The 23,892-nt window shown below is 43.7% G+C and overlaps 1 protein-coding gene across 9 annotated transcripts in view; it reads right to left on the reverse strand.

Annotated features, from left to right (window-relative positions):
* Positions 1 to 23,892, reverse strand: part of AGAP1 (ArfGAP with GTPase domain, ankyrin repeat and PH domain 1) — a 327,174-nt gene that overhangs the window by 177,600 nt on the left and 125,682 nt on the right. For all 9 annotated transcript variants that reach the window (XM_066553390.1, XM_066553387.1, XM_066553384.1 and 6 more), the window contains 2 exons: positions 21,642 to 21,776; positions 3,001 to 3,128 (listed from right to left, as the gene is read on the reverse strand). In XM_066553390.1, the coding sequence (XP_066409487.1) occupies positions 3,001 to 3,128; positions 21,642 to 21,776 (263 nt within the window). The remainder of the gene's footprint in view (positions 1 to 3,000; positions 3,129 to 21,641; positions 21,777 to 23,892) is intronic.

The following is a 23,892-nucleotide window of genomic DNA, read 5'->3' on the forward strand; positions in this document are numbered from 1 at the left end:
AGCCCCCACACCGAGGCACTGAGGACCAAAGGTGGGGCTGAGCAGCCTCATGGTTTGGGAACCAGATGATCTCCACTTCCAGGGGCTGGGCAGAGGAAACAGCCCTTTGGAACTGTTTTTCTTGGCACTATTCTGCTAAGTTAATGTCTTGATGTCTTACACCTGATATGTTAGCTATAAAGGACAAGCAACTCCTCTAGCAGCAGGATGAATTTAGGGAAAAGGAATGGCTCTGTGGGGTTTTGTGAGGGAAAAGGGAACTCATTCTTCTTTGAAATTAGACTTAGCATGGTATACAAGCATATCATGCCGAGGAAGATTGTCAAGGCAAAGGGGAATGTGGGAATGAAAAGTGGGATAGACATGCAGAGCAGAGAGATCCTGAAGTGACTGGTCTGTACTTGTAAAAAGTAAATTAAAGACCTATTCCAAGATGCCCTGTGGCCAATAAAAGGCCTCCAATTCACTGCACAACATTTCTTTCCCTCTAAACAGCTCAGTCTACCTCTTGAAGTGTTCCAAAAAGCCAGACAGTGGGCTGTGACTGGAATACCTGAATGCAAGCAATGTTGCACCATCCCTCTTGTTGACAGAGTATTCAACACCTCTGTCCATCATGCTCATGAATGATAATCCTTGGATTTGAGAATAAAATTCTTTCCATGTGTTCTGTGCTGCCCTGAAAGCCAACAGAGGTACCTGAGGTACTTGAAAGGGTTTTCAAGGAAAACCTTCCCCTTGACTGACATACATGCTAAAAACTAAGTCAGAAGGAGAATTAAGCAGCATCTTCTACAAAGAAAAGTGGATTTTGTCTTTGGAATAGGAAGCATCTTACTGTGTGGGACAGGCCTCTGGAAATACATAACTATAGCTACTCCTGAGAGCATTTTCTGAAGGGATCTTACTGAGGCAGGCACCACCTCAGACTCCTGGACATGCAGATGGAGAAGCACCCACACACACAGACGAGTCTGCCACAGAATCCCAGAGTGGTTTGGGTTGGAAGGGACCTCAAGGCTGATCCCATTCCAACACTCTGCCATGGGCAGGGACACCTTCCACCAGACCAGACTGCTGCAAGCCCTGTCCAACGTGGCAGACTGAAACCACAGAAGCCCTGGATGGTGCTGAGCCTTAGAATTCCCCCCAAGGTATGCTAAGGACTACTCTGGTTAAGGTGACACTCAATGCCTTTCTTTTTCTGTCTCTCTAAAGCCTAAGCTTTTGACTGCAGAGTCATCTGGAGAGTTTGCAGGAGTTCAATCCCCGGGATGATCCAACCAGAGATGGAACAATATCTGACTTTAGCTGAAGTGCTGTGTGCAAGCACTGCCTCTGAAGGCCTCTGCTCCTGTGGAGAATGCAAGTGGCAGGGCACTGCACCGCTAACGGGGTTGATTCATGGAGGAAATCTTCAGAGGAACATCATTACGCCAAGAGAGACGTTCCAAAGGGCAAGACACCAGCCAGTCTTCCAGCCAAGATCAGAGATGGCAAATCTTGCCCCAGATCATCTTAAACTTGGAATTGCAGTTGCAAAGTTCTTTTAAGTCTGGGATAAGGATTCAGCTTCCTTCCCTTAAACAAGGTCATACTGCCTTTAAGTGTAGCACAAAGGAGATAAGACATGAAACAGATTGCTGGCCTCTACTTTTAGGCATGACATCAGTCTCAGAAGAGAGACATCTTTGACTGGTGATGCAATTGCCCCTTTAGGTAATTATGACACCTGCCAAAGGCAGTAAAGAACATTATTTCACTTTTATTGAAACGGAATCTAGGGAGCCTTATCACAAAAACTACCTTGCCTTGATTTTCCCAAACAGCTCTTATCACTGGCAAGAAGTTTGCTGCATAGGTGATGGTACTGGTCTAGAATTTGGTATTTGCTGTTGACCTTCAAACTAGATTTGGGTAGGAAGCCAGTGAGCCCCAAGATATTTTATGTCCATCAAAAAAAGCTTCATTAACAAAAAATGCCCCCAGAGAGGGCGAGTTCCAAGGACCTGTGGCCATGAACTGGTCAGAGAAAACCTGGAAGGGGAGAGCCTCTTCCATGGGAGAACTTGTCCTTCACCAGAAGGTGCCAGGGCTCTTCTGAGGAGCAACACACCTCAGTCAGCACCTGCTTTAGAAAGGGGGGTCTGAACTCCAGCATTCTTTTTGGGCTCATCAGCAAAAGCCACAGTGACTGTGGTCGGATCAGGACTCAGTAAGTCACAGCAGAGAACTCTGAAGACTAAACTGGCACCTGCATCTTTAGGGTGATAACCCAGTGGGACAAGTTACTCCCTTCTGCCAAAAAGCAGGCACTCTGTGGGATAAAGGTCCACAGCAAAACAAATCCTCATGTGGCTGGCTCAAGACTCCAAAATAACCTGTGCATTACTGAGTTTAGACTGAAAGCCACACCAGAATGGCTGTGGGTACCTGACATCATTCAGTTTATATCCATCCCAGCTGGGGACAAGCCCAGAGATGATCAGTTGACACTAGAAAACAAAGACACTGAGGAAGGGCATTGTCAGGAAAACACAGGGGAGCCTGCAATGCACGTGGGTAAAAGTTGGTATTAACCATATATTTCTCAAAATACCATCAAGTGTAAAATTCCAGCACTCTAACCACTGGGATACACCAGCTCAGCATGAGAGTAACCACCAAAAACGCAGCAAGGGGATGTTGAACCACAGCACAGCAAATCCTGCAACTGTAATGATTGGCCTACCCAGACCTGCAGGCTGCTGGGTATCAATGAGAATGATCAAAGCAGGCTTATCAATCCAAGCAGGCTTTAAAGCCAAATTATTCTGCTTTGCTACTTTGTTTCTTAAAGAAAAAATCCAAATATCACTTCAAACTATAGACCACTGACAGCATTAATAAAATGGCAACTACCTCTCGAGCAGCAAGGAGAGCACTTGAAATGGCAGGAAACACATCAGAGATGAAAAGCAGCTTATCAGCTCCTTTCCCAAGCATTGATTTTGTCTGTACCTGGCTGATATGTACGGCAGAAACCTGGGCAGAACACACGGAGGAGTGGCTCGGAGAGTTGGGAAGAGATTTGCAGGGTCCGATTGAGAGCTGCTGCTTCTTCTTGGTGGAAACGATCTTCTGGGCAACTGAGGGGAGACAGAACAGCCAGGCAGGTCAGGCAGGGCACACAGAGGGGGAAACACACAGTGAACAACACACACAAACTGGGGGGGCACCACCAAAGCCTGCTCCAAAAGCTGAGTGGGTTACAGGGAAGGGGAAGGGCGCTGGTTTTCCACAGCGCTCCACGGGAGACTCCAGCTGGGTTCTCCACATGGAAAATGTGACTCCAGAAGTCTCATTCCACCAGGTGAGCACCAGAGGACTCAGGGAAAAAATGACAAAAAGCAATACCAGGAATGCTGTACTGAGTCCTCTCTGTGTTTGTGACCCCACACTAAAAAAGCTCATCAGTCTTAGATGAGAGAGACTCATCTGAGGCTTATGTTTTTCATAAAAGCTCATGGTAGCAAACATTTTCCATTCTTCTCTGGGATATTCTCCTGGCAGACAGGAGATACCTGGTCTCTGCTGCCAAGGAATAAGATGGATTTCCCTTTTTTTATCAGCCATTGCACCAGGGCAATCCACTGTGGAGCCCAAACCAAAGAGAACTGGAATATTAGAACTGATAAAGGGTTCATGACAGCAAATAAATACCTGGATTGGTGGTACCACACATCCCAGTGAAATTCTTTATGGAAAGAAGCTGTATCATTATTTCTAATTTTAGCTTTTATTCCTTCACAGCAGCAGCACAGCTGGAAAAAATGCCTTTTTTTTTTTTTTTTTTTTTTTTTTGCAATTTATTAAGACATTCTCTTCAGCATGGAAGGAGAAGCAGCATTTATCAAACAGATACAGGGATCAGAGCCATTAACATCTCTATACACAGCTTGGCAGACCCATAATAAAAAAGATCAAACAGAACTGATGTGGAATGCAGCAACTTCCAAACCTCTCCTACAATCTTTCCATTTAAACAACTCAAACCATTTCAGAAATTCATCCCATCACACACTGGAACTTGAGCTCATGCTGCTAATTCAGCTAAAGCCTTTGGAGAGAGCTCTTTTTATGTCATAAATACATAAAAATAAAATGCATTGCTACCTTTTGAGTCACAAATTAAATACTAATCAAAATTTCAGTCTTTGGAAATAGGTACTTGTGTAGTGGCTAATCAAAAATGCCACTAACTAAATTCAGCTTCCTTGCATGCAGTTTTCTTCATGAAGGGAAGCACTTCACAAAACTTGTGCCAAGGAATCTGAAGTCACTTGCAGCACCTCCACCAAAGCCAGTGACATTTACTGGCATCTCCTTAAAAAGTTCCCCAGAAACTCCTTGGAATTAAGCCAACAGAACCCAGTCTGTCTTGTTCAGCAAACACAAAAAGACAATTATGTAAATTCCAAGATTATTTTCCCTCACTACATTACAGCACAGGCAGGGACAGTGTAAGCATAGTTTCTTCTCAAATGAATGCAATTTTAATAACAAACTGGTCTGTGGCTTATGTTTTTCATGTAAATGAGTGATGGCATAACCATGATTTAGTGAGAATACATTGGATAAAGAATGGCTCATATATATGAAGAAGCAGCTTCATTAGTTACATCCCACCTCCAATAGGCCTCTTATCATCCTGAAAGGATGGTATCAATTAATTTATCTTCCCCTAGCATATTGATCATAACCTTCATCAGCTAATAATGTTTAAATTAAAGGGGAATATCGTAGCACTCTGTCATTTCAGACCCATTGGGTTATTGATCTGGGGCCTGGGAAGCTATATATTAAAATATTTTAAAACACATTAGCAAGTGAAGAGAGCAAACCAAAGGTCAGACTTTAACATATGCACATGGATTTGTCTTCATCCTATGTGGTACAGACCTAAATTAAGACCCAAACTGAACAAAAACCACACATGAATGAAAACCACCTCATCTGCAAAAGTTCCTGCTCTCACATGGCAGAGATAATTAGCCAAGGAATATATTTACCTCTTCCCTGCAATGTGGCTACAGGGGTGTTGGCAGCATTGGCACACACAGCACAGTCTGGGCAAGGAAGGAGAAGGAGCAGGGGAAGAAGCCCCGGACAGTCTGAACTCAGTGACTCAAACACACGACCTGAACATGAGCAAAGCACCAGGCTGCTCCCAGCCCCAGTGTCCAGCCTGGCCTTGGGCACTGCCAGGGATCCAGGGGCAGCCACAGCTGCTCTGGGCAGTGCCAGGGCCTGCCCATCCTGCCAGGGAACAATTCCTAATTCCCAATATCGCATCCATCCTGCCAGGGAACAATTCTTTATTCCCAATATCCCATCCATCCTGCCAGGGAACAATTCCTAATTCCCAATATCCCATCCATCCTGCCAGGGAACAATTCCTAATTCCCAATATCCCATCCACCCTGCCAGGGAACAATTCCTAATTCCCAATATCCCATCCACCCTCCCAGGGAACAATTCCTAATTCCCAATATCCCATCCACCCTCCCAGGGAACAATTCCTAATTCCCAATATCCCATCCACCCTGCCAGGGAACAATTCCTAATTCCCAATATCCCATCCATCCTGCCAGGGAACAATTCCTAATTCCCAATATCCCATCCACCCTGCCAGGGAACAATTCCTAATTCCCAATATCCCATCCATCCTGCCAGGGAACAATTCCTAATTCCCAATATCCCATCCACCCTGCCAGGGAACAATTCCTAATTCCCAATCTCCCATCCAACCCTGCCCTCTGGCACTGGGAGCCATTCCCTGTGTCCTGTCCCTCCATGCCTTGTCCCCAGTCCCTCTCCAGCTCTCCTGGAGCCCCTTCAGGCCCTGCCAGGGGCTCTGAGGTCTCCTTGGACCCTTCTCCTCTCCAGGTGAGCACCCCCAGCTCTCCCAGCCTGGCTCCAGCCCTTGGAGCATCCCCATGGCCTCCTCTGGGCTCACTCCAGCAACTCCACATCATTATGCTGGGGGCCCCAAACTGGACACAGGTGGGGTCAAAATAGACCATTCTTCACCCCAAATTTCTTAGCTCCTCGCTCCATCAGAACAATGATGTTCTATAAAGTGAATAAAAAATTCAAGAAAGCAGAAATATTGTTGTCCCAAGCTGCTTCTGAACACAATATTTGAATTTAATGCTCTCTAAAAAATATTCTTAAAACAGATGAATACCAACTTTATCTAGGCCAGATATCAAAATAATACAGAGAGTGAGAAGCATTTAAACTCATTTTAGGAATCAGTTGAATTGTCTGTACTTTTTTATACTCAATTTATCAGTTGGGGACAGATTTTATTGTAATATATCAGTAGTATGAAAAGCTATACAAAATTTATGTGCAAAGTCAAGAATTCTTCTGCAAATAAACAGGGATAGGCCATGGATACTTAAGAGTTGTAAACAAAGAGAAACTGATATTTAGCAAAATTTGGCCTTGGAGGGGGACTGATGCTTATTTTTTATACATTTAAATTTAATTCCATGAGCCAGAATGACTGGGAGTTGTATTCTGCTTGAAGGCATTGATAATTAAAAGCATGTGAAATTCCCACTCCGAGTTGGGAGGGAAAGCTCCTGGCTTGAATGCCTCTCCTTCCATGCCTGACCTAGCTCACCACAACAAAATTAACCTTCCCACCCCCTGCCACTTCCATCTCAAACGCTGCTTTTTGTTAGGCAAAACCCACTCATTCCTCAGCATCCCCTGCTCCCTGCCTGCCCACGGGGTTTTAAGGGAGCCCTGAGCAGGAGAGCTTGGAGCTGCACATGGAACTCTGAGGATCTCCACATAAACCACGTTTTCCAAAGGAAACCGGTGAGCACAGCTCATTTCCCCAAGCAAAGCTGAGGAGCACAGGACTGAATTCCCTGGGGGTTCAGGAGCAGAGGACTGAATTCCCTGGGGGTTCAGGAGCAGAGGACTGAATTCCCTCAGGGATGAGGAGCAGAGGACTGAATTCCCTGGGGGCTGAGGAGCACAGGACTGAATTCCCTTGGGCATGAGGAGCAGAGGACTGAATTCCCTGGGGGATGAGGAGCAGAGGAGTGAATTCCCTCAGGGATGAGGAGCAGAGGACTGAATTCCCTGGGGGATGAGGAACAGAGGACTGAATTCCCTGGGGGTTCAGGAGCAGAGGACTGAATTCCCTTGAGGATGAGGAGCAGAGGACTGAATTCCCTGGGGGCTGAGGAGCAGAGGAGTGAATTCCCTGGGGGATGAAGAACAGAGGACTGAATTCCCTGGGGGATGAGGAGCAGAGGACTGAATTCCCTGGGGGATGAGGAACAGAGGACTGAATTCCCTGGGGGTTCAGGAGCAGAGGACTGAATTCCCTTGAGGATGAGGAGCAGAGGACTGAATTCCCTGGGGGCTGAGGAGCAGAGGAGTGAATTCCCTGGGGGTTCAGGAGCAGAGGACTGAATTCCCTGGGGGATGAGGAGCAGAGGACTGAATTCCCTGGGGGATGAGGAGCAGAGGAGTGAATTCCCTGGGGGTTCAGGAGCAGAGGACTGAATTCCCTGGGGGATGAGGAGCAGAGGACTGAATTCCCTGGGGGATGAGGAGCACAGGACTGAATTCCCTGGGGGATGAGGAGCAGAGGACTGAATTCCCTGGGGGATGAGGAGCAGAGGAGTGAATTCCCTGGGGGTTCAGGAGCAGAGGACTCAATTCCCTCAGGGATGAGGAGCAGAGGACTGAATTCCCTGGGGGATGAGGAGCAGAGGAGTGAATTCCCTGGGGATTCAGGGGCAGAGGACTGAATTCCCTGGGGGCTGAGGAGCACAGGACTGAATTTCCTCGAGGAGGACCAGGGTGGTGCCTCCATAAGGAACTGGCTCCTCCTGGTGCTCTGTTTGGGAGCTCATCCCCTTTAGGAATGAGTGCTGGTGCCAGAGGAGCTGCCCTGGTTCAAAGGGCTGCTCACACATCAGCTCCTACTTGACCTTGATGCCTTGTGCAGGCTGCCCTAGAACAGAGGCCAGACAGAGTTACAGAATGAAGTAGGGATTTATTAAAGAGATCTCCTCAATGGATCCACCTTGGGCAGCACAAGAGCCCAGCCAGGGCTACACCCAAGATGAACCAAAATGGTCACAAAATGGACAACTGGTCAAGGGTCTCTCACTTTGATCAGTTCTGCTCCATTTGCATATTGGAGTTAATTGTCCCATTCCAGCTTTAGCCCATCCAGTCCCATCCTGCTTGTTTTTTCTCTCTTCAGCCCACATTGTTTGTGCTCTTGGGCTGAGATTTGGATCATTTGTCCTTGGTCCCCAGCTAGAGAAGGAATTGCTTTGTCTCCCTGCTCTGTGAAGAGAGCTCAGCATCCCCTAATGGAAGCTCACACTAAAGCAGTACAGAGTCTGAAAAACAGAAAAGCTAAAACCTGAGGCATCGACCTCATCAGCACAGCTCCATCCAAGGACAAGGATGAGAAAGGCAGAGACTTCAGAGGAAAATACTCCCTAGGAGGAGTTCAAGGCACAAGGTGAGAGTCTGCTCCAGCCCCACATCTCAGAAAACTGAGAACACTCTGCAGCACCCCAGAGAGTTGAGGGAAACCTCATCCAGGCTGAGACCTGATGTCTCCCTGCTCCTAACATGGATCCTGGAAAACACCCAAAGGTACCAGCAGTCTGATCACTTTTCATTCCCAAAAAGCAGGGAATACAGCTCTTCCTGTGCTCTTTTTTATACATTTAAATTGCTCAGCCAAGGAAAGCTTGGAATATTAAAAGGGCAGACTCCAGGCATAGAGACCTGTAACATGTGGTGCCATTTCTCTTCTTAGTGATCACAGTACAGGGGTGCTGCATATTTTAGGAAATGCAAACACTCTTCTCCAATTACCACTAATTCAAATCAAAACGGGTTTCTCATCAAAACCTGTGTAAGACCATCCATCTCCTCTGCATGTCCAAGAAGGAGTAAACAGCAGGTTCAGTTAAAACCTGCCACTTGTACAAAAGATGGGAATGCAGGAAATTTTTCTTCACCGATGGACAGACAGAAAATGGCCTTCAGTTGAAGCTGGAATGCTGACAGCTGAGTGAAAAACATCAGCAGGGATAAACACTTGTTTAAATAAATACCTGTTTTAACTACTTGGGGAAAAAATAACATTGTAAAATTGGGGTTTTTGGGTGAGCAAGTATTTGCTTTTACCTTAAAAACACAAGTGAAAGATGTTAAGATATAGAGCAGCTTACATTTTTACAGCAGCTGCCTTTTAGCTTAATATTCCATGTTTACAGGATAAGTAAGGGTTCAATAAAAGCAAATTTATTCCACAATTACATATTGCAGGAGAGGCAGTAATAACTACCAGAGCAAGCCTTAACCACAAATGCTTCCAAATGGGAAACATTAATGTAAGTAGCCACTATTAAGGCCATTGTGCCTGTTATTTTAAATTCAATCAATTTTCTAGGCTAAACAACCTTTATATTCTTCTGTTTAAAAGGAGAGCTTGGCAACCCACGTGTCATGTGTAATAGAGAAATGAGTGCTGGACTATTCTAAAGCTGGGGTTTGGAAATGGCAATTTATCCAGCTAATTCCTGGCCAGGTGCAGCCAGAAATGCCTGAAGTTACTTTGCCCTGAAGAAGTGGTGCCACTGTGAACCCACACCAGGGAAAGGAGCTCCTGCTCTGCACTGAGCACAAACCCCCTCCATGCTCTGACAGCCTGTGCTGGGACTTGCTGGGAGAAACCTCAATGACCAAAAAAAAAAGTCCAAATTGACCAAAAAGATACAAATCTGTAGTGCAAGGCACCAAAAGCATTAGGAAGTTGTATAGGACAAAGTGCTTGGTTAACAAATCTTTGCTTCTTAAACCTTGTCTTACAAGATATGAAAATACAGCTGTAAATCAGGCTCAGTATTAAATATCTTTCATCAATGCCAACACATATTTTTTTTCCTCCACAGGTAACTCTAATTAACACTGCACATCACTTATTCTCAACTTCCATGCAAATCACTGCCTTCCAAGACTAGATAAGCAAATATGCCAATAAATCCACTGGAAACAATCTGGCATCTGAAGCAATTTAAAAAATAAACCCATGTTTTCTTCACTGCTTCAACTGTGCTGCAAGCAGAAGCACACAACTTGAGGATTTGAGGGGAAAATTGTGCCAGACACACAGGTAAAGTCTCCTGCACATGGATTTACCTCACCAGGACCTCCTGGAGCTCTGCTGACTTTTCCATGAGGGCAGAATAAAGTCATAAATCCTGTTAGATCCCACACAGAGTTATGATTTTAAATGCAAAGATTAAAAAATGTTGAAACAAGAAAAAAAAGTTGAAATGTTGAAAAATGTTGAAACAAGAAAAAAACTCTGAGAATGTTGTCAAATGGATGTGTTTTGTAAAATGTCCATAAAGGATACAACTGACTTGTTAATTACCCTTTAAGAATAACATTCCTAAGGATAACATTGTATGTAATAATTACATTGTATGAAATAATCATTGAATGTATTTAATTCTATGTCAAAACATAAAATTGCTTTTACATCATATCAAACCATAGGTTTAAGTAATAGAAAATTATATGATGCTTCAGGATTTTACCACCTTAGTGAGTCATTTCCTACTCCCATTTTGAGGCAGCTTCATGAAAAGGCCACTTTGGGGCACACACCACCAAATGACTGCTTTCATAGAGAACATTTCTGCTGTCTGAAGAGTCATGGACACCCAATGAGCTCACTAACAGAGAACAGAGAAGGACACAGTGACAGAAAGCTGCTGGTTGTGGCACTGCATCTCAGATGCATCCAACTCTCTAGAAAGAAATAAACTAATCACATTTACTAAATCACATTCAACTTAAGTCATACCTCATCCAGACAGTCCTATTAACTCAACTTAAAGAAAAAGCTCACCAAAAAAAAACCCAAGAATAATCAATGGTTTTCTTTTTCCAACTGCCAAAATGACACAAAATTGTTACCCAGCAACTCAAAGTCTGAAGTCAGAGGTGTAACCACACCATGAAATCACACAGCTACATCCAGACAGGGCACAGTTGGTTCCAAAACAAGGGCCATGATTGCTGGTGTATCCAAGAAAAAAGTTATAGTCACTTAATACTTTGAACAAATATCACTTTTTTCACATTAAATATTCACAGATATTATTCCTCAAGATGTGAGCATTCTCCTCAGGAAAGAGCAACCAGGTTTATGACAGCAACAGCAAAAAAAGGTGCATCAACACATCACTGCTCCTGGAGCACAGCTTATCCATGCTGCTCACCAAACCCAAGCTAGAGAATGTTCTTGTCCTTTAAAGAAACACCACCCTCAAAACAAAGCACCAAGCACCTAAATAAGATTAAATAAACCACCTCAGCCCATGAGCTCGCTGCCCACTGAGCCATCACAATCCACCTCTTGGGCACACAGAGGCCTGCTGGAAAAAGAGTTAAGCTGTGTTACCAACAGCACAGTGCAGGTGGAATAAATCCTGCTCCCAAAACACCCTCCAGAAATCCAGCAGCACATAGGAAGTCATCTCCTCCACCACTACAAGCTAAAAATCCTCTGGGTATGTGGGTTTATGCACATCCAGCTGTCACAAAAGCAGTTCCCTGCCAGAGCAGAAGCATCATGGAGCATTTCACATAAATCTCCCAAAACACATAAGCCCCCCCTTTGCACTTTAATCATTTGCTAACAGTTACAATAAGATTGTATTAAAAATTTAAACTGCCCTACTTAATGCAATTTACCTTCAAAGGTCCATTTCCAGAGAATGAAGCCGAATGATATAAATGTCGAACACTTGATCAGATTTATGGTGCCCAAGAATATTTCTCTTGATACAGATCTGACGAGTGAAGGCTAATGGCTTTAGTTTTATTACTTTTTAAGCACTTAATGGGAAAATTTAGACATTTTCACAAGACTAAGCTCCAGCAAGAATGGTGCATTTAGAGGATGACAGCAGAGGAGAGAGCTGTGTGCTCTGGTTAAACAGCGGCGCTATGAAGCGAGAGATGAACGCCAAGTATTTATCCTGATGATTTGTCACACAACAGTTAGGCCTGAGTGCCTCTGTTAGGGCAGAGCAGCACCAAGTGCTGACTCCACAGCCAAGTTCCCAGATGGAACTGGGGCCAAACTCCAAGGGAAAGACAACTGGAGTCACAGTGGGACTGTAAAAGCTGAGTGATAGTGCCAGCGGTGCAGATCAGCCAGTGCCTGCAGGTGATTAGGAAACAGCCCTTCCATTCTTTAGGGAATCCCACCTTTTCACCCTAGCCATGTTCTCCATAAATGCTACAAAGCAATAGTTTCACTACTCCAAAACCACTTTTTTTTTCCCCCTATTTAATTTTTTTAACTGAAAGACAGCTGGGAGTCCTCAGATTTCAATTAATGTCGAGGTACTTGGCCAATCAATCAGCAAGTGCTATAAATTCCCCTCTATTTCTCATTAGTTACACTATTGCACAGCTTAAATCTAAACATACCTTTCTGGGAGACTGTAAATTACCAGGCCTAAGACACAAGTGAGTGCATCAGGCATCAGGAGGGGCATAAATGATGGGAGTGAGGCCATTGTGTATGCGCTCAACTCCTGCTGATTTACTCCTCACCAGGGCTTTTGTCACACCCAAGGAGCAGCAGCACAAGTGCCACCAGCAGCACTCCATCTCCTGCAGTTTGCATATCTGACTTGAGACCAGTAATGACCTGTCTTTATTAACATTAACAAGTTTTATGCCCCAAATCCAATTTTCTATGGGAAAAAATATTTCTTCAACATCTGCCAATAACGTTCTTTCATTAAGTGCTGATAGAGCTTGAAGAAAAACAAACCTCTGCCTTAAATTAAAATTGGTTCTGTGGCTCTGAAAGCCACTTTCAGCCTTTCCAAAGTTGAGACAGTGCAGAAGTTACCTGACACAAAAGGATCTTGTGCTGAAACTAAAAGGAACAAATATTCACACATTTATTAACAAAACTATTCAATTTTTAGTCATGTACCAGCTTTATAATAATATGTGAACTAAAGATCATAAGTCAGCACTCCACAGAGGTTGCTGAGGGAATGCACTTGTCACAGACAACAAATATGTTCCAAAAAATGTTTTCTATCAGAGTTAGAATTTATTAAAAATTTAATTTGACGTTTTGAAAGTTGCAGGAAATAATGAAGCGAAGTCACATGTGGGAACTGTCAGGGATCACAGGAATCACAGGGCCCTTTAGGCTGGAAAAGCCCTCTAAAATCAAGTCCAAGCACTATCCCAGCACTGCCAAGGGCACCACTAACCACATCTCCAAGTGCCACATCAAGAAGTGTAAGAGTCCCCCAGTTTTCCTAACCCTTTAATAAAACATGTTGAGCCTCTGTTATCAGGGGTAAAATTTAATATTTGGGATCATTTTCATAACTGAGGCAACCCATGCAGTCCCATCCATCTGCCAGCTAATTTTCCTCCCTGATTTGAGCTTACTTCCTAACCAAAATGCAGCATGCACAGCTGAAACAGGTTCCACACGGATCCCAGACTGGTAGCCCTACAAAGACCAAGCTAAAGAAGCACCCAAAATCTACAGAGACTATTCAAAAACAGCTCTGTGCTGCAGATTCATCTCTTGAGTTGTACAAAATGATGTTGTGCTGGATTTTGTCTTTTCCCCAAAGTACTGACCAGATCCTGCAGCAGGCAGGACCTGACCTTGCTGTGTCTGGCTCACACAGAACTCCAGTAAAGAGGAAAGGAAGAGTAAAGAGTGAAAGAGAAGGAAGAGTGAAAAGGGAAGAGTTTGATGCAGAGAACAGCAGTCTCAATGTTCAAGACTGGCCAACAACAGAAACTGAAATGAAAGGAGGAGCTTACAGATAACTTACAGATAAAGTTGCACTGACATTTGACCAAAATCACACAATGCTTTTCTTCTAGAGGAAGAGGCCTCAGCTTTGATGGGCACAAGTTGCCTTATGCAGCACCACCTCATCAGACCTAACCCTCCACTTCCAAGTTCATTATACACAATTAAAGATTCTCTATAGAGAAGGAGGAAGGAAAAACGCATCTCCTCAATTTGGCAGCAGCAGCACTGGGAGTCTGCTGGTGCAGGAATTCCGAGGGGAATGCCAGCACTGTGCCCTGCTCCACACTCCACCCCCCGCATCCAGGGAGGCTTTTAAAGCTGAATCCACGCTGCAAACAGCTCAATGGGATTTGCATATGCATACGGATTAGCTGAAAGGCAGCGATTTGCAATGCGCTTCCGAAGTGGCTTTTGAGGAACCAGCTATGCTAATAATCAACTTTGATGTTGAAAATGTGTTTGTTGCACAACAGAGGAGGTTACAAAAGGATTATGTTTATTACACCAGTTTTAAACGTTTGATAGCTCAGACAAAAGCATCTCTTTATTATAAGGGGGCAAAGCAGGATCTTCTCTTTAATAAATGCTCCTAAACACGTCCAGAACAGAATGAAGTTACAGAAAGGGCATTCTGCCTTCCCTTTCTGTCTTCACACAACACATCTCCTGGGTTAGCTCTTAATCTTCCATTCATCAATATTAAGCCAACAAAGGTTGGTTTGTTTTGGTTTCTTTTGGGTTTTTTTTGCAAGCAAATTTAAAGAGAAATCCACAAAGGACAGTTAAAACCAACAGCCAAGGGAAGACATATTAAGGATAACAAAAAAAATTGAAAAATCAAGCTTTAGGTATTTCATGCTGCCCTCTGCATGTGAAGGCTTGCTGGAGAAGCTGTAGAAAACAAAGTGGCAGATGAGGTGTATGGGTTTTAAGATTTGTCAATAAAAAATTAAGAAGAAAATGTCAGATTAAATGATCAAACCACAATCAGAGAAGTGTAACAAAGAGCACAGCAGTAGGAAGAGAGGCAGAGATATGCTGGGCAAGGCAGAGCATCCCCCAAAATGCAGCAAACAAGGCACAGTTTACACAGAACACTCAGAAATCAAGCAGACACGAGGAAGAAAAAGGTTCTGGCTGAGATAAAGCAAATATAAACAGGCACTTTGAGGAGGTCATGCTCTGCTGAAGCCCCTCCTGGCCCTCACCTAACCTTGTGGTCACTTCCTCTGCAGCAGCCAAAGCATCCTCACTCTAACAGGTATCACCAAGCAGAATTTCATTTTATTTGTTTTTAAAGCCTCCCCTCTGGACACAGCCCATGACTGAGCCCTGCCAGCAGCTCTGCTGTGCTGTCAGTTTGCTGTTCAGCTCACTTGGCTCAAAAAGAATGGCAGAAATTGTCACTGCTGCTTTCAGCTCTGCCAGGAACTGCAGCATGACAACATTTATTTATTGGCTTATTTCTGTTCTGCCTTTCCTGGTGTCTTTACTGAGAAAAGGAGGGGTTCGAAAAATAAGGAATTTTCAAACTTCCTCCTTCTTCCAGAATTTCTTGCTCCTGTTTCTAGGAAACAATTTCCTACTTGCTTGCCAGACACTCCACAAATGTGTTTGTAACACTTTATCTGCCAAGCACAACACACATGAGTCTGTCAAACACACTGATTCTGCCTCTTACTCTCATCTAAAATTTAAAAAAAAAGGCAATTTACCCCCAAACAACCACCTTGTTTCCTGCCCCAGGATTTCAATTAGAGTTTACATTATAGAATATGACTTTACTGGACTAATTCTGAATCTTCACTACTGAAAACCTGAATTCTTTTGAATTTTGAAGAGATGTTGATCAACATTCTTTCTGCCATTTAATGAAGAATTCATCAGTGTTGAACTAGGTCTTGCATTTATTGTGCTCTCCAAAAAATTTAACAGCTGTCACCTATTGTACAGAACCAGCAGCTCTGCTCTAGGTTTTGAGTAACCTGCCTCACTGCATACACTTCAAATTAAGACTTAAAGGAAGTGCCATGAAATAACCACTATAAAATTAAAAGTCACATAAAAAGTTCTGCAAGACATTATGGTTTTCTACGAGTCACCTACTGAATGACACATCAGAGCTAAAATCAAAACCTCTCTGGAACTTTTACTGGCATTAAATCATTCTATTCCTCCATGCTCACTGTAGCACTTTTAAAATTCCATACCCTGGAGTACAGCTCCTCATCCCATTATTTGATTCCAAGCTTGAAAAACTGCATGCAGACGAGTCACTGGAAGAGCTCTTTTCTTTCCTTCACACATTTGTGGATCCAGGTGCGGTGTTGAAAAACCTGATAGAGCAGTACCAGTCTCCAAGTCCCCAATGCCTGCAAAATTGCTGCAATTTTCACCCCAAAATTGGCAAAAAAGGTGAAGTCTGTGCCCACCAGACAGCATGGCAGCAACACTGGACAGCACCAAGCATGAGGGGAACTGCACAGAGACCTCCTAAGTTCTCAGGGACAACAGAAAAAGAAAGTAATGTGTAAAGTGTGAAATTTGGTAATCAGTCAGAAAATAGAAATCCAAGGACTTGGATCCATTTTCCAGCCCAATCCTACTGATGCCAACTGCTCCCCAGGATGAAGGCTTCTTCACACCTGTTTCACCAGGCAATGCTCAATTCACACAGCTCATTTCAAGCCTGTGTTATATCAATTTTGGATATTGGTTAATATTTGGATATTGGTTAATATCCTGCTAGTTCACCTTCCTACAACAACGTGCAGTCTGATTTATGGCACCAGAACTTGTCATCTGCTGAATGGGGCTGAGGGATTACCTGGAAACCAGAAGAAACCTCTATGCAAACAAAAACAGCCACCAAAAAACCCCAAAGAACAGTGGAATTAAATGCTTGTTTCCAAACTAAATCTTCTCGTGTTCAATGGCCCATAAGAGTTACAGATGGAGTGAAATTCTTGTTGCCAAACTAAATCTTCCCATTTATTAATGGCCCATAAGAGTTACAGGCAGGCAGGAAGGATAAAGTGAAGTGTAAGGGCAAAGCATGAGCAAGAGTGAAGCTGAAGCAAGTTCAGAATAAAACACAAACAGAAACACCTCACAAGAGGAGGGTGAACAGATTTTTTCGTTTATATATATTTTTTCCGGCCGACTTTGTCTGCCGGAGCGTTTGAACGTCCCCGAGGGGCTCCGCGGCGCCGCCATCACGGGCCCCTCACGCCGCGGCTCCGGCGCCCCCTGGCGGCCGCTCCCGCCGCGCTCCGTTATTCCCGCGGATTAATAAAATCAAAACGTGCATTAATACAATCAAAACGTTAATTTTACGTTAAAACAAACGCCTTAAAACGAACTTAAAACTGAAACTACTTAAAATGAACGGGGGGGTTTCAAATGAATTCAGCTTGAGCGTTTGTTGCTCCAGGCTAAGCCATGATATCGAGGAAAATAAATTGACTCCCTCATGTCACTTTCTCATTAGAAAAAACCCGAAACGAACAAACCAGGAAGATACAAATATCTAACCGGCCAAAACATCGATTTGTGAAGCATGGAACAGTCAGCAGGTTGATCCAGACCATGTGTGACCATCCTGAAGCTCATCACACACCACGTTCCTGGAGGCCTCAGCCCAACTCCGAGGAAACCCAAGGAAACCCAAGGAAATCCAAAGCAATCCAAGGAATTCCAAGGAAACCCAAGGAAATCCAAGGCAATCCAAGGAATTCCAAGGAAACCCAAGGAAATCCAAGACAATCCAAGGAATTCCAAGGAAACCCAAGGAAACCCAAGGAAATCCAAGGCAATCCAAGGAATTCCAAGGAAACCCAAGGAAATCCTGAGCTGAAGGAACCACTGCTCATCCTGCCCTGGGTCCCCACCAGCCCAGCCCAAGCAGAGAATCCCTCAGGCCACATCCAGTGCCAAAGTGCACATTGATCTTCCCAAACCAGCTGTCGGGATGGGACCCATTTACTTCCTTTTTATTTACTTCCCATTAGGCTGATGAACATTTCCTAATGAAAACACATCTATAAAAGCTGACTTGGTAATGCTGATGGCAAGTGACAGCCCTTCCCCTCGATGCGGCTGCAGCAGGATTAATTTGTCATCTCCCATCCCTTAACAGAGAAATGGTGCTTTGAAGTTCTCCTTTTAAGACACCTTTGTTCAACACCACGTGGGAAATACTGTTTGGATCTGGAAATGAAATACTCCTGGTTGGTAGATTTTTTTACACAGAGTAGACACGCTCCTTAATAAAAGACTAGTTAATTTGCAAATAAAGCATCCAAAAATACTGGCAGCACCAGAGCAAAGTGCAAATTGTGAGGCAGCAGTGGCCTCTGCCACCACATACCTGCAACTCCTGCCTCAATATTCACAGGGTTATTGTTATTTTGGGCAGTATTTAGATCAAAATCTGGGTGTTACAGCCATCTAGATGAGGTAAAACTCCCTTGATTGAACTGCTGAGCTACAGACACAGATTCAACTCTGAACCCAAGTTAGACTCAAACCCTTTTGTTTCACACCCTGTGATAGTAAAATTTTATCCTCTAAATATTTGAACATTTGCTCCTTTGTGGTGTCAGAGACTCGCATGGCCCACAGCTAAATGGGTCAGGGAAAATCCAAACATAAAGCAGGGCAAGATGTGTGGTTCTGAATACACCGTGAACAGAAATAAAAGCAATTCTCATGCATTAATGGTACATCAAGCTAATTCAAGAAGGCTAAAACCATTAAAAAGGCATCCTGGGGCAGTACACAGTCATTACAATACTGTGCTGACAAGAAGTATTAAAATAATCATTTTCACTGTCATTGATAGAATCCGTTCTGATAAGCAGGGGGAAAAATTCCCTAATTCTTAATTGGGAATATGAAGCAAAATGGATCTTATTAGCATTTATCTAATTTTTAAAATGCAATTCCCTTGTTCAACTATTCAAAATAGCAAAAAAATAAGAAAGGATTTATTATCCTCCAACATTGGGCACATTACTAAACTAAACCCTTGAAACACGGAACTCCTCTTTTTTATTTCAGCCTGAAATTCAGGTTTTACTTCCCAACAGTATGAGAGATTAAACCTCAGTGGGACATGGTTGAAGGTTAAAAACCAGCAGAATGTCAAGGAGGATTTTGGCTTTCACTTTACTTAGCTTTCCTCTCACAAAATATGAACCAATGGACTTGATGATCTTAAGGGTCTTTTCCAACCCAAGTGATTCTATGATTCCATCTCTGTTACAATCAATAGTGAGCTTATCAGCTGTAATGAAGTGCTGGAAACGAGGTATTTGGATTTAACTCGAGAATAAAGTAGCATTTTCATAATAACAATAATCATTCAAGTTAAATTATTTTCCCACTCAGCTGTGGAGAAAATGGGAAATGAGTTATCACAGAAGAATCATAACAGATGACCACTAAGTTCAGTAGCTGCTTGCAGGGGACAAATTTGAAATTTAATTTCTAAAGTGTGTGCAATGAAGGAGTAAAAAGCTCTTCAATGCCATTTCCAATTTCTTCCTCCAAAAGGTATGTCTACATCACAGCAAGGCACAACACAGAAACAAGAAAAGAGATTTTAAAATAAGCTTGCAAACAAAGCAGCCCAAACCAGGAACTGGTGTCAAAACCCACCAGGTGTGTGTGGAAGACAAGTCTGTGGGCTGGAACATCCTCAGGTAAATTTTATTTCTTTTTTTATCAGAGAATCCCAGAATGGTTTGGAGTGGAAGGGACCTTAAAGCTCATCTTGTTCCAACCCCTGCCAGGGCAGGGACACCTTCCACTACCCCACTAATGTGAACCCTCTGAAGAAGCCACAAAAAAAACCATTAAAGCTATGCTGAACCTGAACACCCCAGAGCAGCACAAACCAAGGGACATTTAATCAAGTGCTCCCTATTAACAGCTTGCACTGCTCATTCACACCCCCCCATTTAATGGGGTTAAGAAGTTGCTTTGTTTCCTGCTGAAACAAACAGCAAAAATTATCAGGAATTGGATTCGGTCCCAGACGTGTCTGGCAAGTGTAACCCATTCATACAGAAGCATTTCTAATCCTATTAGCTGGCAAATATTAAAGAGTTGGTTGGCTGCCACGAGGGCAAAACAACACCCTGAGATTTCTTAAAACACATGAGCCCTGTCAATTCTTTCTTACCACCAAAGAGAGACAAATGAGCCCCCTGAAAGCTTACAAGTTTATCACACTAGCTTTGTGCCAAGAGACTTCTCTCCAAATCTATGAGAAAAGGGAAAAAAAACCAAGAAGGAGGCTGCAGACAGAGCCACAAACACCAGGACTTGGAATATATAATTAACAATCTAACTATAGCCAGCACTCCAAAATAAATGTGCTAAACAAAACCCCCTAATGGCTCTTTGAAACTCCTAATCAATATAGAAAATCTAGGCAGTCAAAACAGTAATTTTTGCAACTGGTTCAACAGAAAACAGGGAGCAAAGCAAGAAGATGCAGCTTCAAATGCTCTTCTCTGAAATCTGACCAACAGCATGTGTTTAAAAAGGGTGCAAGTCAGTATTTTCCACATAAAATGTACAAATGTTTTGACTCTTATCCCATGCAAAAATTACCACTTTTTTTCTTCTCGAATGTAAACATTAGAATGTATGTCCTTTTTATTCCACGTAAAAATTTGGTATTTTTGCCTTTTTTTTTAAATTTGAAGTGTCTTTTCACACCCTATTGCAAGGTGCTGATGTGACACTGCCTTATGCAAGCACAGGCAGAGCAGGACTTTGCAACGAGAAGCTGGCAACAGAAGGCCCCAGAACTAGGGGCTCTGAGAAGCATTAACATTTAATTAATTAAAAAGGTTTTCAGACACAGAAAACTGCTGTGATGAGAGGCTGACACGTTCAGCCACGAGAGGAGCATGGTGAGAAGAGAAGCCAGCCAAGCCCCAGGACACTTGGTTGAAATTCCACTAGAGGGGGCACACATCCCATCTCATACAACTCCAGGACCATGGAATTATAAAATACCCTGATCTGAGAGGGACCCACAAGGATCAAAACCCCTACACAGGACTCTCAGAGAGTCCCAGAATGGTTTGGGTTGGAAAGGAGCTTCAAGCTCACCCTGTGTTACCCCTGCATGGGCAGGGACACCTCCCACTGTCCCAGGCTGCTTGCTCCAAGCCCTGTCCAACCGGGCCTTGGGCACTTCCAGGGATCCAGGGGCAGCCACAGCTGCTCTGGGAAACCTGTGCCAGGGCCTGCCCACCCTAACAGGAACAATTCCTTCCCAACATCCAACCTAGCTCTCCATTTTTAACACCCCATGAACATTACGGTGCTCGAAAGTCGCATTTTCAGCTCCTCTGCACAAACAGCCCCTCAGCCTCTCCACTAAGGCTAGAACCAAAGCAGAGAAAACTTTGTTACAATAAAGCAGCACCAAAGAAAACTGAAAATTAGGCAAGGACTAAAAATAGCTTAAGATGCTTGAGACTAAAGGTGCTGGTGGAGAACACATCAGTGCACATACGATGTGTTAAGGAGTCATCTTAGAAAGTTAAGGAGCCGTCTTAGAAAACACAACAAAAATACCCAAAAATCAGCGTTTTCTTGAACTGAGCAGGCAAATATGTGAGCTATCCCAAAGGGTCATTACTCAGAAAGGACAGCTAGAGGGTGGGGTGATGTGCTGGGTGCCAGAGGGCAGCTGTACCGTCATGGAAGACTCTCTCCACGTTGAGCCCGTAGGTCGCGCAGGTCTCGTAGTAAGTGCATCTCTTGAGGTCATTGGACAACTTCCTGGCTCTGGCATCGTCGATGACACGGGGGTTGGTGGAGCTGATGGCATCTGCAGAGCCACACGGGGAAAACATCCATTAATGGTCACTTGCAAACACCAGCTTGGGACTCACAGAGTCACAGGAGGGGTGTGGAAGTTGGGAAAGACCTCTGAGATCACCGAGTGTAACAACAACCCACGGTCACCACTGACCCTTAGTGCCCTTAGTGCCCCATCCACGTGGGTTTGGAGCACTTCCAGGGATGGTTCCAGCTTGACAACCCCTTCTGTGAGGACATTTTCCCTAATATCCAACCTGAGCCTCCCCTGGTGCAACTTCAGGCCAGCTCCTCTCATATTGATCAATACCATGCAGTGAGTTTAAATACAAACCATGAAACAGGGTGTACATCACTCTGATTTACATCTCCTTATTAAAATTACCAGTACACTGATTCTAAAAGCCAGGGGGAAAACCTCCAAGGCTTTTTGCTTTCCTTAAATACATATATTGAGCTCAGTTGATACACAATCACATGAAAGAGCATGAGCTCTGATGTAAAACATATTTAGGGAAACAAGTGGGTGATTAGTACAAACATGTCAAATGGTTTTTACATCTCTGTAAGTATCAGTGACTATAGAGTGTGAAATATTAAACATGCTGTATTTTAAAGAAATAGAACTTAATTGTAAATTACTTTCTCAAACTGCGGTAAAGGCACCCAGAGATGTTGTGGGAACATACTGCAAAGCTGATAAAAATTGTATTTTTCTATACCATCATATTTGGTAATTCTCTCCAAGAGCTTCTTCTCATGGAAGCTGAAATTTCAGTTTCTAGAGCTTATCCAGAGGAGCTGAAAAAACCTCACACCAGAATAGACGAAGGAGAAGCTTCTTTCTTGCTACTCCATCATAGTGATGAACTCTGTACACAAAGGTGATACTATCTGAAGTGATAATCTTATTAACAGACCTTGAAAAGGAATTTTTTTTCCCCAGGAGTATTGTGTTACTCTTCTGCCCCATCCCTGGAAGTGTTCCAGGCCAGGCTGGATGGGGCTTGGAACAACCTGGCATAGTGAGAGGTGTCCCTGCCCATGGCAGGGGGTGGCACTGGATAATCTTCAAGGTCCCTTTCAGCCCAAACTATTCTGGGATTCTACAACAGGCAATAATTTCAGCATTTACAGCTGCCCAGAAAGCCTTCCTTAAAATCTGTAACCACCCACAGCAGCAGAACAGATTTGTTCTTTGGGAAAAAAGCATTAAAAAAAAAAACCCTAAACATGGACTCAGTGCCTCTTGCAACGCTGTGTGTGAGGCTCTGCCCCGGGCACGGCAGGACCAGACCTCAACTGATGCTGTCATTACCTCCTCATCAGATCCAATTAACAAAAATAGAGCAGCAATTAGGAAAAGCAGGAGCCCGTTCTTTATCAGCAGAGGGCGCTGGTAGCATGTGCCCAGAAAGGAACCGAGCGGGTTCAGCTCCAGAACAGCGCAACTCCCCGGAGTTGGCCTCCTTGTGCCGAGGTGGGTCAGGCTGGGGCTCTGAGCTGCCCTTGGAAGCCAGGGGAGAACATCTGGAAGTGTCACTGTTGTGGGAAAGATTTCATTTCACATCGCATTTCAGGAATACCTGACACAACCAAGAAGTCCAGGTTGGACAGGGCTTGGAGCAACCTGGGCTGGTAGAAGATGCCCATGCCCATGGCACAGGGTTGGAATTAAATGAGCTTTAAAGTGCTCTCCACCCCAAACCATTCTGGGATTCTATGATATAAAAGGTTTATTAAAAATATGTATTTTAACAAGTGAATTTAGGTATTCATACCTTTTATTTCACTGTAAAACACAGACCAAAAGCTCTGTTTTTTCCTGATGCTTATTCCTAGAGTTAGCATTATTTCCATCTTTAAAAAAAAATCCCCTTTGCATCAGTGCTGCAACAGAAAATGAACTTTTCTTTTACTGGAAGTAACAGGAAGGAGATGGAAAACCATACCCCAAACCATACCCCAGAAGGGGGTCAGAAGGGCACAAAGTAAAAAAAAGTTGGAGAAATGTTTCCCCTTCACCTTCTCAACTCCAGCTTCAAGCCCAAAACGTGGCCCTTCAAAGCAGCTCCTTTCTGCTTTTTGGTGGAGTTTCTGCTGTCCTAAGACTTTTTCTGTTCCTA

Source organism: Molothrus aeneus, chromosome 7, assembly GCF_037042795.1.
Source record: "Molothrus aeneus isolate 106 chromosome 7, BPBGC_Maene_1.0, whole genome shotgun sequence".
Classification (NCBI taxonomy): Eukaryota; Metazoa; Chordata; class Aves; order Passeriformes; family Icteridae; genus Molothrus; species Molothrus aeneus.